General features: G+C 48.0%; 1 protein-coding gene across 7 annotated transcripts in view; it reads right to left on the bottom strand.

The window, feature by feature from the left end:
* sema5ba (sema domain, seven thrombospondin repeats (type 1 and type 1-like), transmembrane domain (TM) and short cytoplasmic domain, (semaphorin) 5Ba) overlaps positions 1-17,201 on the bottom strand; it is a 128,424-nt gene that overhangs the window by 61,146 nt on the left and 50,077 nt on the right. For all 7 annotated transcript variants that reach the window (XR_007032128.1, XR_007032129.1, XM_047337327.1 and 4 more), the window contains 3 exons: positions 16,132-16,377; positions 6,004-6,103; positions 5,569-5,614 (listed from right to left, as the gene is read on the bottom strand). Coding sequence is in view for 5 of the 7 variants with exons in the window: in XM_047337327.1 (XP_047193283.1) it covers positions 5,569-5,614; positions 6,004-6,103; positions 16,132-16,377 (392 nt within the window). In the remaining 2 variants the exon portion in view is untranslated. The remainder of the gene's footprint in view (positions 1-5,568; positions 5,615-6,003; positions 6,104-16,131; positions 16,378-17,201) is intronic.

The following is a 17,201-nucleotide window of genomic DNA, read 5'->3' as shown; positions in this document are numbered from 1 at the left end:
CACACACTGACACTATGTAATAGCTTCACAGGGGAGAGAAGAGCTGACGCTGTAAAAGGGCGGATGGATGGCGAAGGTGGTCACGGGCCTTGATAATGGCCCGGTTGAACAAAAAACCCCCAGGCCCAACCGGTCGCGATGGATGAACGGGAGCGAACCGAGAGTAGACACGCGAGCTTTGGCGTTCCAGTCCATCAGCGAGCCTTTTTTTTTTTTTTTAAATGGCATCAGTATGACTTTCACCATATGCTCTCGACGTACCACCTTTACTTTAAAAGGTAAAGCCAGTGATGCTTTGCTGGATTCCATTTTCTTTCTCAATGGTCCACTTGGTTGTACTTGGCTGCAGTTAACGTTTCACCACTGGCGGTTGATGCCGCCGCCGTCAAACAAGGTCACGCCCTTGACCTCGGCAGTCGAGCACGCGGCGCACTTAGCATTCAAGCAGTTTCAGCCTGTCGTAGGGGTCACTGGCGATGAGGGTCACTTCACCTCGTTCCCTTTTTTTTACTTTGTCGTGTACATTTCAGTGACACATGCAAACACCTCAACAGTCAGGGACATTGTTAACGCGCATGCATTTCAAAGCACCGCTAATCTGCATACTGAGCGGTTTTGGCTGCAAATCTGGTCGTTTACAGTGCCGACCGCAAATGCACCTGAGTGAGGTGCTCTATGATTGGTTCGGGTCAGAGTGCCGTTTCAGAGCTCAGAACCCAGAGGAACAATAATTACGCAGCAGCTCTGAACATACGCTCCCTGCAGAGCCTGCACGGAGAGACTGGGGACCCGTGAGGACCCATGGAATCAAAGCAGGACGCTATAGGCTGGTGACGACGGGGTTGATTTAATCTAAGCAGCGACAGTTCTGTTTTTGCAGAGACTTGCAGAACAACGACGAAGCAGAGGAGGACGACCTCAATAGACGGCTAAATTGTGCAAGGTGCTTTGGATAAGTGTTGAAGAGAGAGGGGGGGGGGGGGGGGGGACACACAGGTGAGATGAAATTCCTCGATGACGTACTGTAACGTGTTGCCGTACATTTCTTGTATGGTCTTATCTGGGAGCAAACACGTCTTTATCACCAAGCTGAACCGAGGGAACTGAATCATTATTGACCGAATCGGTGGCTTATTTCAAGTCTGAACCCCCCTCCCTCCCCCCTCCTCCCTCCCTCCATCATTGCCGGCTGAGATCTCCAACATTTATCTGTCAGCTCAGTCGTGAGAAAGATTGTGTGTCCTGGTTGGAAACTTGGCGAAGGAAAAATCACAAATCCAGCTCCACAACGCCCTGACTCCCAGATAGGCAGGGCGGCCGCTGAGCCACAAAATGAAGTTTGCGGATAGTTTTTTTTGTTACATGTCCGTCACCTTTTGTGAAAAAAAAAGTCATACCATGCCATCATGCGCAACACTTACTTCTAAATCTCAAGACCTGAAAACAATCTGAACACAAAGACAGCGACAGACGACACGGTCAGTAAATGTGCATCTTTGCACCGGAACGAACCGGATGAATCAGACCATAGGAGACGCCAATGGGTGCTGACGTAATTTCCTGGCAGCCGATTAGAATGATAACTCAATGAAAGAGCCACGTTTTGACGAGGAACAAACTGAGCCGAGCGCCACGAGGGAGCGACACGCGACTGAACTACGGTTTGGATTCAAACAAACACATCCAGTGCAGAAAAAAAGGCCCACGTCTCTTGACAGGTGGTTTGGGTTTTTAAGCAACACATCACTGGTGCGGGAGAAACTAAATCCCTCCGGGGGGTGGGGGGGGGGGGGGAATCGAGCCTCTCGCGTTGAAAGCGCCGGCCCCCGGACTGGCAAGTGGGAGATTTGGGTTCGTTTTCCGTTCGGTTATACAACAAAAGACAGGGAGTATTTTAAGATGCCGCCCTCCTCCTCCGTCTCTTTGGACGAGCTGAATTTCGGGGTTTTTTTTTACTGGCAAATGAGCACGGGGGGGGGGCACGGACCCCCTCCTCCCCGCTTCATCGGACAGTTTGTATAATCTTCGCATTGATTCTCAGCCTTGGCATCGGGGACGACACCTCTGCGTCGGCCGGCGCGGAGAAGCATCCACCTCATTCATCCCCTCAGCTCACAATAAGCCGAGGAGATGTGCGGGCGTAGGCGAGGGGGACAAAGACTGATTTAGACAATCTAGGTAGCACGCATTGGGTATTTGTGCACACGCTCTTTGAATATGCGTGTAAAGCTTCCTACGTACGTTGAGACAGAAGATGTGTGTGGGGGGGGGGGTTTCAGGGCAAAGAGAACAGTGTCCCGGAACGAGACCCGGGGCGGAAAACAAATAAAAACCCCTCGTAAGTCAACTTCTCGAGACAACAAGGACGCGCAGACAAAAGGGCGCATTGATATGGGCGGTGACACGCGGGCGGCGGCTTTGCGCATCATGTCGCTCACTTGTGGCTGCTGTCAAAGGGGGCCTTTGTCAGACAGAGCCGGGTCGAGTCGAGTCGAGCGCTCGTCCCGCGGCGACACGCTGCGTGAAATAAGGCGGGCTGTTGTCCCCTGAAATGATAATGTAAGTCAAGCTTCGTACGCTGCTCTCGGTTCGTCTGAATGGGTTCAGAGGCAGAAAAGTGGTGACAGACGCCTGTGCACGGCCGGCGAATGTTGGTGCTTCAAGTGAATGGATGTTTCCCATTAAACACAATGTACAGTAGTGAGGCTGCCCAATGCCAGCTGGGCACCTTAAAGGATAAAGTGCGGCATAGATGATGGAAAGATGACGGTTCCAACCGTGTAAATGTCTGCCAACTGTTCTTGAAGGCATCATAAGCAGATGAGAACTGTTAAAAACAGAAACTTCTTTGTTGGTAAGGAAGAGCAGACATCATGAAGTTATCCAAGAATCTACCAAAATTGACAGCATCTATGCTGTTTGCCTTCCGTTTTTTTTGCAAATGCAACAACACCGCTTGCATGTTTCTCGGCAGCCAAAACAAGAATCTCAGATGTCGGAGGTTCCTTTTAATGCAGCACCAAGAAATTTGTTTTCAAAATTTGGAAAATTCAACCTCATAAGAAATGGAAAACGTGCAAAACCACAACTATGGTCCCTGCAAGTCCGGCAGCAACAGTGGATTTTCTTCCAAGACCTCTGCTTCTTTCTTGTGTGTTGGAATGCTCCTCGCTGACTGTCAGACTTAAAAGAAAGTGAAGCAGACGTTTGAAGGATGGAACCTGTGTGCACTGAACTCTGAGGTTAAATACACACTGCTTGTCTTTACTCAGTGACAGTGATGCGCCCGTTACAGATCCCACGGTCCCACAGAGAAATGGGGGGGCTTGTCTTTTGAGATGCCTGACGCAAACATAAGGCAACCTGTGATCCGGAGCTCACACACCCAAACTACTTTAATGCACAACGCTCACAATACTATAACACACACACACACACACACACACACACACACAGGAGATGCATGTGTGTCTTTGTGAACAGACTCATCACACCCCTACAATTTAATTATATTCTCTGCAACAATGTGGACGGTAAAAACTAATATTTATGTTGATTCGTACCACAGCATATGCACCGATCTCAAGGTAATTCATGTCAAGTCATGTCAATAAATATCACCATCATTCACTTTTATAACACAACAGAGGTTTGGCCACGTCTGGGAATATACAGTATGTCTTTTTTTAACATTCCTAGTTCTAGTCAGCAGCAGTTCAAACAGAAGACGGAACAAATAGTCACCAGATTTAAAGCATCATCGCCGAAATGAGGCTTTAAATTTTTCACTGGCAGAAAATCGAAGGAAAGGACACGTGACATCGCGGCCACGCCGTGTTCTATCGACAACGTGACGTCCTCTTAATCCGAAGGGTGTCAATACAGCCCGTCGACGAGGAGGGCTTCGGGAATATTTCCCCAACTGAGGAAAAATGACATACTGGGGATTTCAAAGCGCCAGATATTGTAGTGTAAATAATTATTATGTTCATTTGCAATTTTCTATCAAGCCGCTACTTGGCACGCGGCAAATTCAAATTGCTCTAATGTCAGAGGCCAAGGAAGCGCTATGCAACTTCAAGTCAAAGAGCATCATGGACAAAAATATATATCGTTAAAGTAAAACTCTGCGACAAGATGCAGAATGAAATGTGAACTACATGTACTGATTGTTTCCTCACCGAGCAACAAGCTCCGTAATTAAAATATGAATCTGGACATGAAATTAAGAGTTGGCGTCCAGCTGGTGGGACGGTGGTGAAGAAGGAGAAGAAGAAGCTTTTAACAGCACTTAGATGAGAGCAGGGGTCGTCAGAGGAGAAGGCCTGGTTGCCTCTCAAAGTTTATTTCATGAACAAACAAACAAAAAAACTCTTGTAACTGGTGTTATTACATTTCTGTGATGAACTGCTGCCAGAGGAGGTAATCATAAGATCGCCATGAATCATGCGAAACACACGCACGAGTACACACAAGCTGGCGCCGATCAACCTCGACTGCATTCACTCCCGTCCTCCCTTTTTTAAAAACACACACATGCAACCACTCTCCAGAAGACACTGCCAGTTGCTCATTCGTGTGCTCACAGGCCAAATGCAAAATTTTGGTTTTATAAAAAAAAGAAAGAAAAAAAGAGCTTTTATTTCAGCAATAAATTTTTATTGCTGTCAGCTTTTCCGGCTTGCAGATGTTTCCTTATAATGACTTTTCCTGCTACAAGAGCGACTGCCTTCGACAGAACAATAAGGTAAATAAAGCATAAGGCGTAATATCTGATGAGGACAGATACACTTGTAGAGGCTCGGTCAGCCAGCGCACGAGCCTCGATCACAGAAGAGACTCGTCTTCAACGGGTGGAGAATTTAGTAGAAATATTCAAAAAACAATCATAAGGTCTGAACAACTACTTCTCGCACAATGCTGCCACGTCTCAAAAGGAGCAAACAACTGGACCGTGGGTTTTCGCCAAAATGGCGGCGTGCGACAGATTCTCCGTCGATGCCACAGTGCACAACTACAAAACCACAACCATAGCTCTGGTGGTTCCCCCCCCCCCCCGGGATACAGTGAGAACAACAGTGAGAACAACAGAACATGACACTGTGTCACTACATTTTCAATATGAAACAACAGTATCACATTTGAAATCCTTTAGAATTAAAGCCACAGTGTGTCAATTTCCTGGCGGCATCCGGCGGGAAAGTTGCAAACCGCAACCAACCGAGCAACCCGACGGGGGGACACTTTACGGCGGCGCAACGCCGACTCCATTTCCGGCAGCGGCTGACAATTCGACGCGAGTGCGACGTATTCTGGAGCGATTTCTGCAGCGACCGCAGTCAACAGGACGCAGCCAACATGGCGACTCACGCAGAGGTCATGTGACTATATTTAACTCATTCAGAGTTGACGAAAGAACATCAGGTGATTATACATACACGAACACATAGTTATGGACGATATATTCAAGTTCCTCTAAATATTACACAGTGTAGCTTTAAAAAAATGTAAAAAAAAATGAAGGAAAACAAACTGGGCAGAGAGAAATGAACTCCTCCGTGCGCCTACCTGTGTCAGCGACATGTTGCTGAGGTCCAGTCGGAACAGGAAGTTTCTGGATGGAGGAGAGAGGACAGGGAGACGTGTGAGGTCGGACTGACCTCTGGCCATCAAATAAAATGAAATAAAATGCGTTTTAATGATATTCAAGTATCAGAGGAGAGGCGGAGCCTTGTCAGCTGCTGTCAACTCCAGGCGAAGCTGATCGGAAAAGCTTATGAAAACATGACACACACACACACACACACACACTTGTGGCATGACGTACTCCTTCTCAAATCCGCCCGTCCGGCCAAATCCGAGGCCCGAACTCGTCCCGACGAGGCCTCGGCAGAGCACTTAGTGCTGATCCGCATAAACGGGGGTGAGTCAAGAGAGAGGGTATCGCGTTCTGACTAATGCGCCCTGCGGGGCGAGAAGCCGAGTGGATTTACAGTTCCTTACCTGGCACCCACAATAAGCTCATTCCTAGTCAGGTCAAGGGTGAGCTGGGAGTAGTCCCTCACACCCGGGTGGGAGAAAGTCGATATCCACGGACTGAGCGCTGAGAGAAAGAGAGAGAGAGAGAGAGGGTTTAATGGGATCGTAGTTCATGAGATAAAAGCGGTGACATTTACTGATTATACTCATAAAACACAGTGTAGCTTAGTAATGCACACAAAAGCCTCGTTCATTTGCCATTTTATGCACAACTGTAGCCATATAAAGGTGGAACGAGCAGCCGACCGACAGAAAACAAATGGAATTATTATGAGAACCAATTGTTTTATCGTTTGCTGAGCAAAGATGCCAAAATGTTTGCTGGCTGCTAGCTTCTGAGATCGGAGGATTTATTATCACTCTGATCATTTGTACATTTACAGCCTTCGGGCTTTCAGACTGGACTCGAAGATGTGCTCCCGTGCACTGGAAACGGGATTATGATGGGGGATTTGTTTGACCTTTTCCCCTTCCGTCACAGTTAATCAATTATCCGCAGAAAATGACCGATATGCTGATTATGAGAAAAAAGGATTCGTTGCAGCTGTGGAGGTAAAAAACTAATAAAATAAAATAAAGCTTTCTCAACGGGACGGTGTCTCCTGCGGAGAGGGACAACACCGCCCCGGGCCACATCAGACACGACGATCCTGATGCGAGCTGACACGCGGACAAACGCGCCTCTGTGTGGCGGCCGAATCCCGGCGGGCAGGGTGAAACCGGCTTGCACTGAATCGGATATAAAGGCTTCACACGTCACGTTGGAAACTGCGGGACGAGAGCATCACCCCCCCCCCCCCCCCCGGAATCTTTGTGTGTGACTCAGAGTGCAAGACTTTTAAAAACAGATTTTTAACCACACGGGACGTTTGTGCCGCCCAAAAGGATTTTCCCCCCGTTTGGCCCGTGTTGTCCACAGAATCACAGCAGCTCCTCCCGGGAGTCCGGATGAACCTTAACCACTTTGAAAAGAGGTGTTAAAGAGCTTTTAGCCATCGCCACAAGACCTTTCAGACAGAAGGAAATGTCTGCAAATAATGTTTCCAACACCTAATGTGAGCATTAATACGACTGTTAAACAACATAATGTACTTATTAAATTCTAGTAATCAAATGCTACAATTAGCTTTGGACCTGTGATTTAAAAAAAAGAGGACGCTCCACTGATAACCGTATTCATGAGGGAAACAATTATTTAACATTTAACACCTTAAGCCTTAACTTATTTTTTTAACTATAAAGTAGCTTGTGTCAAGCTCGAGGGGACGGACGTGCGACTGCACCAAAGTGTCGGGGAAGAAAAGCAAAGAGTGAAACGACCCTTCGTCGTGACGAGGGACGGACATCGGGATGGATGGGGCCCATATGGCTCAGTCACCTGGAAACATAATGAGAGATACGAGCGATGGGAGGCTGAAGCTAATACACGGCAGTATGGTGCGCTCCGCTTCAGACACACACACACACACACACACACACACACACACACACACACACACACACACACACACACACACACACACACACACACAGAAGAGACACTCACACACACAACACCTCACTAAGCGAACAGGGGAGATGAGTGAAATGACAATTATCTGCCGCAATCTGGTTCTTCCAGATGTGGATCAGGAAGGAGCTTGGTTTCCATGGAGTCGCTGTCAGACTGAACTTTACTCCAGTGGGTTATTTTTTTATTTATTTTTTTTAGATATAACTTGAAGACTCATCATTTTTTAATAATAGAACGAATATGTAAAAATAGAGCACAATTGTAATTATCATAATTGAAGTAAGGTAAAGTATAGTTTTATTGATTACAAAAGGTCGCTGTACTTTTTTTGACAAACATTAAACTTTGAACAGTTACTATAAGTTACTATATAATTTCTTGGTATCATATTTCCAGCAGCATGAAGAAGCCTCATAATAAAGGAACATATCACCCAATGTAACAATGTGGCTCATTGGTGTGATTGAAATATTAAAACTAGATATTTTCAATACATTTTTGAGCCTTTATTGCAACTGTAACAGACGTTACAGTTGCGTACCCAGAAGCTCAGAAAAGTAACCGTCGTACACACACACACACACACACACACACACACACACACACACACACACACACACACACACACACCCTGAAGCAAGGAAATGATGCATGGTTAATTATATCAACAATAGCCCGTTTCATTCACCACATAATAAGAGAAAAAGACCAACAAGGAACCGCAATGACTTTTAATCAACCAGCCGGCGCCGAGAAGTAATGCAACCTTTAAAAAATTGATAATAAACCGTAAAAATCCTTTTACTCACACACGGGATTAAATCACTGATAACCTCAACAACACATAATAAATGACCGGGCGCCGCCGCAGTGTAATTCTAATACTACGCAAGATGCCAAGCTCTTATCCTCTCTATAAATATTTATAGCACATATACTATATGCACATAGATTGTTTCCATTTCTCAAATTTGAGCATGCATCTCTACGGGGATCTTTGATATGCAGGGGGGTGGGTTTAGGAAAAAAGCATACAGAAGGTGGTGAAAGGGGGCGAGTGGGACCGTCTGTACATCACCTCCTGATTAATGGCGGCCGAGGCAAACGCTGGACGAGCGGCGGGGAGAGCCGCCCGTCTTCAGTCTCACAGTATTATGTAAATAGACCTGGGGTTGATTCAGAGAACTGTGTGTGTGTGTGTGTGTGTGTGTGTGTGTGTGTGCGTGTGTGTGTGTGTGTGTGTGTGTGTGTGTGCAGGACATGACTCTAGCTTCACAACTGAGATGCTCTAAAGCAGCCCGTTTTTTATTTTTACACGCACAGCGACACCTCATTAATATTAAAGAGATTATCATTTCATGCAAATCAACTGAATCATTTTTTGGGGAAAACCTAAAATGAACGCAAATATTAGCCACTGTGTAAGTTTGTTGGCGGGGGGCACAAGAATATTAGAAAGCAAATAAAAAAATAAATTGACAAACAGTGGACTTATTAAAACCCCTTGTCATTGTCAGGTGTCATCCTGCCACTTGGGGCACGTGTACTTTTATTTTGATATTTCATTTCCTGTTTTATTTTGCTTGTTTCGGGTCTTCACTTCCTGCCATTGTGTGTTTCCCGCTTCCTGTGGTTGTGTGCCCCGCCCTGATGTGTTTCACCTGCAATTATATCCACACCTCCCTCCTGTGTATGTAGTGTTTCGTGTGCAAGTAAACATGAAGTCCGACGGCTTATCTCGTGTTTTTCTCACTCCCTTCCCAAAAAAAAAATAAATTCTGAAAATGTAACTGGAGATGAAAATGGAGAGATTATTCAGCAACATAAATTTTTGTGGAATGAAAACGTGTTCATAAAAAAGAACAGGAGGCTAAATGCAGCACCGTCCAAGACCCCGCCCCTCACGTTACGTACCAAATATAACCTGGAAAACATCCCGCCAAGAGGAAATGATGTCATTTGGGAGAAACGCCAAGGCTGTGAAAAGGTGACTTATTGTCCGCCGTAAAAACCAGACCATGAAAACGGAGCATACGACATAATTCATAAACTGGCGGATGTCAAATAAGATAACAAGAGAATGATTCCCGCAGAGGCATAATGCGCCCAACGGTGAAAAAAAAAAAAAAAACAAGAGCCGTTATAGCTCAGTTCAGAGGATTTAATGTGGCGCATAAATCACGTGCACACTGGAACTCAGGCGCCTCGTGTGCATACGCACATTTACCCACATCATGAAAATCTCATCAAAACATCGTGAATGAGAAGAGAAAAAGAAACGACAAAGCGCGGCCGAGCGTGATTCAGTGTCACGGCGGCGAGCTCGTGAGGCAGCAGCTCGTTGGCTCTCGTAAAGAGGCCCCTGAGACCGCGAGGGGTCTTTCACTCACTGACGTTTATCCTTCCGTCTACAAGCGGTTTTATGTGAGCGACTCACTTCGTGCCCTCATAACTGTCCGGATGGGCGGCGGGGCCCAAAAAATAAAAAAAAGGGCCAATGAAGTCAGGATGAATATGAAAGCCCCCCCCCCCCCCCATCACGGTCGACTGGCGGGGCCCGAGCTGGACTTGATGAACGATTATTGCCCCCCCCCTTTGCAAACGGAAGGGACACGGATTAATGCATCAGCCCGTGGCTGCCAGAGCGACGAAGACAGTGGCGGAGACATTCGTCTCACACAGATATAAATCACAACTTCCCTATCTCCTTCCAACCGAGCGGCTTTTAAAAACCTTCAGCTTTTTTTCCCCCCCGGCAGCGCCACCGACCGACTCTGGCGCTGGGCGGTCAAGAGCTGGAAAACGCAAACGCATTATGGGGCCGAGGGGATGAAGTGACAAAACACATCGCAGCCTCAATTACACACACACGCACACGCACACGCACACTCACACACACACACTCACACACATACACACACACACGCACACACACGCACACACACACACACACACACAGACACACACACACACACACACACACACAGACACACACACACAGACACACACACACACACAGACACACACACAGACACACACACGGCTCAATCGTAGATTATTCACCTATCGATTTAACCCTGACAGAAGGTGAGACTCCGTCAGGTTGGAGCAGAGAGAAAATGGCCGAGATCTAATCTTAAGAAAGTTTAGAATTGGACGACAACATCACATCAGACAGACGACCACTTGGGTTCATAGCGAAACACGTCATCACACGTTGGGTTGACTTTCCTGTAAAACGTTCCTCGGCCCTTTTTTTTTTTGTATAACGAAGCTGAAATAGCACCAGAAATAAAGCTCAGCAAACCCCCCCCCCCCCCCCCCCCCCCCCCCCCCCCCCCCGCGTCAACTCTGTGGATGAAGCTCGGCACAAAGCAAAGTCTGTGCAGCAACTGTGCTCCTACTTTCTTTTTCTTTTTTTGTTGTAGTCCATGTTTACAACCATTCAAATCTTTCCCTCATAATTTATTATGCAAGATTAAAAAAGAAAATTGTCCTCCCCAAAACATGCTTCAAAGAAATAATCAGATGTCAGATTGTGACACTTAATAAATCCTATGTGTTTGCATTCTGCAGTGTAAACCGTCTTGCAAGAAATTTATATGAATAAAAGTTGTATGAATAAAAGTTGTATGAATAAAAGTTGTATGAATAAAAGTTGGAAAAAAATTGTGTGATCTATAGAAGATTTAATCTTTGGCCCTACATTTGAGGAGAAATTATGAAATAAAAATAAAATAAAATAAACTTATTTTACCAATGAAGGGTATCATAATTTTGCTCTTTGACCAATACTTTAATAAAATAAATAAATTAAATTGCATCACTTTTAAGGGAGAATAAAAATGGCTGTTCTTGTATGGTTTTCCCCCTCTACATTATTTGGAATTTCAATGGACATATAGTGTTTTTTGTAAAAAGAGAATTCAAAGCAACAAATTATTTTACAAATATTAAGATGCCAATTTTGAAGGAGTGACTTTTTCAAATGATCTCTAGTCGGACTGATCAACATTTGGCCTCTGGCCCTCGAGGTCGTGCCGGTTCAAAGAGCGTCTGAAAAAGAAAAGTGCCAAAAAAGGAAAAAAAAATCATTCCATTTATTTAACTTTGCGCTAAAAGTTGAACATGCCGGGGATCGATCCAGACTTTGTTGGGAGTGTTAAGGGCGTGTCAGAGCATCCGGGGGGGACGGGCGGCAGCATGAACACTGGAAAAACAAAAACAGCAATTTCCCATTGCCTCTCCACTTTTCAGCCAAAGAGGCAATAAAAGCTCTTTAAATGTTTTTCTTCTATGCTTTGATCCCTCTCTCCGCTTTCTCTGCAATCTCTCGGACCGGTTATCCTGACATGCCATCAGCGGGTGAGGGACCGGCCCCAGCAGCGTGCTAAGCCCCCGCTCCATCCAGCCGCCTGATGGATGGCCGCAGACACGGCACGGCTCCGACAGCGGCGCTCCAATTAGGGCCCCACCGCTGTAATCATGAATGAGATGGGAAACAGAGACAGGTGGCGGAGCGAGGGGAGAATATAAAACAAAGACGAAGAGCCGAAATCCATGGAACGTACTTTTCTTTAAGGGAGGAGGAGGGGGGAAGGGGGGGGGGGGCCTTTTGTGATGTTCAAGGGCTCCTCGACACAGCGGGTAAATGACGGCGCCATTACCCGGACGGTGAACGCGACGGAGGGACTCGCACAAAAAGCGCACAGTACATCTCTCCGCCTATTGTCGAGCCCGTGATGGAGGGAGAGATGAGACGAGGAGACAGAGTGAGGGGGAGAAAGGTGAAAAAGAAATGGAGAAGACAAGATTTGCAAGGAAGGCAATGTTCCACTTTAGAGAGGGACATTGCAGTGATTTGAGCAGAACAGATGACCGGTCGCGTGGCGCCATCGTACGACCCCTCCTCTCCGCCGCCTTGATGGATATTGCGGCACAGGGTGTTTTAAAGGCGCCCGCACACACACACACACACACACACACACACACACACACACACACACACACACACACACACACACACACACACACACACACACACACACACACACACACACACACACGCGCAGTTCTCCGAGGCCCCTCGCGACGCAACGCCCAGCTGACTCCATAAATTCACCATGACACAGACTTCATATCTAGATTTCCAGAGCGTTGCGGTTACTGCCCCCGTGCCCGTGCTCTTATCAGAACCTGGAGTCTTGCGCAGGCGAGGCCGACAAGAAACATCATCCGTCTGAATCAGGGAGCTGGCGGCTCGTGCAGTGGGCGGAGGTTACTGTACGTGACTCCTGAGCCGCACGCCCGCGCTGACGCGTGGCGTGTTTGACACGGTGTGTGACACCCGCACGTCAAGCGTGCGGACGACGGCGTTTACGGGAAAAATACAGCGCTGTCGAGGCCGAGGGAGGGGTTTGATTCTCAGCCTGGCACGACGTCTGTCTGGATATTCGTCTGATGATGGCCATCGCCGCTGTGTTCACAACCCCGTCACAACTTGAGGCGGCGTCGATTCTTCTTTCCAACTCTGTGTTGTGGGCGACAAATCATTTGTGATTCTCCAAATCAATGACCTCAATCGTTTGCCATCTGCAGCAGGCGGCTGTTGGCTATTCACTGTAGCGGTTCAGCACCGAACCACCGGCGGACACAGTGGGTGGAACATGGCGGAGCACTTAGCGGCCGAAGAGCCAGATATTTCCCTCAGGAGCTCGGGACAGAACATTGGGATCGCCGCACTTCTGCCATGTGGACAGAAACACAACATCAACTGAAGAACAATGTTCCTCTGTGTCGGGCGGAAGTTTGGACGCCGGGGACGGGAATCGAGAACCGGTTCCAAACTGTCCGAGTCATGGGAATCGTTTGCTTCATCGATACGTCTTTGAAGTCACAGGGAGGACAAGACGGACGAAGAGCGCACGACCTAGTCCTAGTTTTAATGTCGGTGAACTGGGAATTTCAAGTAAGTGTGGAGAACACCGTCAATTTCTATTCAAAATGGACTTAGGTTCCAGGAATGGCAGGTCTTCGACTACGCATGAGTTTGGCAAATTCCAGTCGGTTTTCCTTCGGCCACTTAGTGCCACACAAAACCCTCCTTGGGCAGCCAAACGAAAAGAAAGCCCACAAACGAATGCGGTTTCTTCGCCATTACACTGAAAGCGCGTGCAGGTGGGTGCGAGAACCTCCTCGGCCGGCCGCCGGCCAGGTCTCCCCCAGGTGACCGGGGGGGGGGGGGGGTGGCGCTTCAGCAAGCGCCTATAAAACGCTCATCAATCACAGCGGCTAATCTCAGGTTCTCGCTGACACCTCCATTGTGCCGGCCCCTTTCTATATGCGGCTGCCTCCACATAATGCCTTTGAATCGGAGCTCGGGCTAATCTGGACATCTGGAGGCCCGGAGGGGAACGCTGCAGGAGCGAGGGGCGGCGTGTAGGCGACCCCCACCGGCGCAGGCTTTGCGGGAAAACGGAAATAACCGTTTCACTGCTTCTAACACTTCTCAAACTGCTGTTACGCAGAAGGGTCCAGCAAATGGCACCAAGTGGCGCCGGACTCCTGGCGTCCACCTTTGGTTCCATCAGCCATTAGAGTTCAGACCGACGGCATGGCCACAGGTCACTGAGGGAGACCTGCAGGGGAACAATGCTGTCGTCGCAAAAAACCCAAATCTGTCGAGGAAATGTCCGAGATATGCTTCGGAGGGGCTCAGAGTGTAATTCTGAATCACAAAAAAAAAAAAACCCCTCCGGCCGCCTCTTCGTCGTTTGCGTTTCTCCCCACCAGCAATTTATTTTGTTCCGGTCCTCCAATCTTCGTCGCCGCGCTCGGCGAGGGGAGGGGAGGGGAGGGGGGGGGGGGGGGGGGGGGGGGGGCGACACACACAAACAGCCCCGTTTCAAAAATAAACACCGCAATCTTGTGGCGTGTATCCTGCCACATCTATCTGCGGATTCCTGTGCCCCCCAAAACCGTTCGGTTCCATTTCACGCCGCCAGGAAGAAAGCTCGTTTCTCGGCCCACTGTACAGATGAACCGGCGAGATAGTGAGCCTGCCATTATTTCTACACAATCATCTCTAGCTTGTCTCCTGCTGCTGTCTTTTGTTGCGGTGGGGTTTTTTTTTTTTTCTTCTTCTGACCTGCCCGAAGGACAAACTGTGAGGTGTGACTGCGAGTGGCACAGGGATAATGCCTCTTCATGAACACGGCTCACTGTGCTCCACACACAGGAAACTTCCGCTGAGATTTGCCATCAACAGAGGTATTAAGATCAGCTGTTGGTTAGTAAGGTCACACGTGCACGGCGCCATTGAAAGATAATTCAGGTTACAACCGGGGTCTTGTTTCGCGAGGACTTGCCCATTATTCCTATCACATATTATCCCGCTCAGTAAAATTGACATCATTCTCTAGAGCAACGTTGTCAAGTTCCCGGCGAGGAAATAATTGGCTTCAAAAAAAAAACAACAGCAACAAAACATTATCCATTAATCACGACAGCGTCAGTCGCTCCATTTGCACTCTCGGTCGGGTGGGAACCTGGACACGCTGGGACACGAGGGTCGTAAATTCAACGGGACGGAAATAAAGAGTGTCCTCGAGGCTCCGTGCAGACGTCGGTGTGCCTTTCACTTTGTTGCATCTGCGTGGCCACTACACCAGGTAGTGACTACACCAGGTAGTGACTACACCAGGTAGTGACTACACCAGGTAGTGCACCGACTGCAAATGCCTCCATCCAAGCGGACTAGGAAGTGAGTACAAGTCCGCATCAAGAGGCCTCGACCGGATTTCTTTTTGCAGGAACGCGCGCACGTGACGGGCAAAAGGCCGCGCTGGTTTTCAGCAGGGCGAAGGGATGAAGAGTCAACATCGTAACAGAGAGCAGAGGGTCCCTGTATCCCAATGGCGAAATCAAAAAGTTAGACCAGACTTGAAACTGACGTGAAGAACGTCAACTTCTAAATAACTGAACAGCTGATGACACCGTTTGATGAAATTCAGACAAACACTCCAAGGAAGAATGTTTCTCTTGGTCCAAACGCTCTTGTACAAAAGATTTATAATAAATATGAGTCACCTATGGTTCGGAAGTACAAGAAGAGAGAGGTGTCTAACAGACCTGCAACAGTTAATCATTAGTAATCGGTCACTAAATCAATCGCCAACTCGTTCAAGTAGTTTTTATTTTTAAAAAAAAGTCTAAATTCTTTGATTTCAGCTTCTGAAATGTGAATATTTTCTAATTTCTTTTTTTCCTCTGTGACAGTGAACCGAATATCTTTGGTGTGTGGACAAAACAAAACATCATCTTGTGTTTGGGGGGAAAAGGATGGTCATTTTTCACAATTTTATGACATATTATGGACCAAAGAACTAATCGATTAATCCGGAAAATAATGGACAGATTTTTCGATTATGACAATAACCGTTAGCTGCAGCCCTAGTATCTGATTACTATCCGGCTTCTGTGTACGTAACCTGCTTTTCTCCCAGTTTCCTTGTGTCCCTGTAAACGTTGTGTGTCGCGTTATCAGATGTGGGAACGAGCGGTTCCAAAGGAGGTCTGACCTTGGATGGAGACCTTCGGATGTTCCTTCTTTGTGCACTCCGGCCGGGTCAGCGGGTCAAACGGCGGCGGGGTCGGACTCGTCGGGACGGAGTTCTGCGCGAATACAGCCGGGAGGAGGAGGAGGAGGAGGAGGAGGAGCAGGGGCAGGACGAGGCGGGCCACGGACGAGGGCGTGGAGTCCTGCGAGGACGCCGTCATGGTGATGACCTCTCCTCTAACTGCCAAGGTGGGCCTCCGGGATACAGCTGGAGGAGAGAGGAGAGGAGAGACAACGTCAGCACCGGCAACACAACATCGGACTCCAAAGAGAGAAGAAGCTCCCTCTATTCACTTCAAAAAAATCCTTTTTCTCTCCGCGAGCTTTCAGATCCTCGTGGGCCCCCGTCTCCCGAAGTTCAGCACTGGAGAACAGACGCAGAATGGAAAAATAATGCAAAAAGATATGAAATATTTTGGGTTAAAGTACAGAAAAACGTGGGATGAAAGCGAGGGGATGTTAGGTAACTAGTGGGTGGCTGGGAAGACGAGATATGAAAGTCAAAAATATAGAAGGAAAAAAACAAGTGTGAAAGACACAGAGCAGCAAAAAAAAAAGGCTTGCGCAACATCTGAAGGGGGCGCCGTACCTGACCTCCGACCTCGGGCCGATTAATCAAAGTTAGGGATTCAACTTTTTAAAATGTGAAAGCAACGGTGGACACTACGCAACGAGGCAGAGGGTTCCCCACGTGTGATTCAAATCGACACATGAATGACATCCCGTCACCGTCTGGCCCCCCCATTCGAACTCGTGAGTTGCGCGAGTAGTTCCCGGCGGCCGGCAGAGAGCGACGCGCGCACTCTCTCGCGCCTTTTTCCACCGAGCGAACGCAGTCGCCTCCAGTCGTCACGCGCGAGTCCGCGGCGCCGGGCTGAGACCAGCAGTTCGGCGTCTCAGCGAGGTGTAATGTCATTAGAGGGGATTAAAAAAAAACAAAAAACAGGGGGCAGCGCCGACGTCCGGCGGAACTTCGGCCCCCGGGTCGGCGTCTCTCTGTGGCCGCGCGGTTGTTGTCGTTGTTGTTGTTGT

The sequence above is a fragment of the Scophthalmus maximus genome, chromosome 14 (assembly GCF_022379125.1).
Source record: "Scophthalmus maximus strain ysfricsl-2021 chromosome 14, ASM2237912v1, whole genome shotgun sequence".
NCBI classification, from domain to species: Eukaryota; Metazoa; Chordata; class Actinopteri; order Pleuronectiformes; family Scophthalmidae; genus Scophthalmus; species Scophthalmus maximus.
Note: the sequence above shows the minus strand (reverse complement) of the source record. Positions and strands in the feature narration are given on the sequence as shown.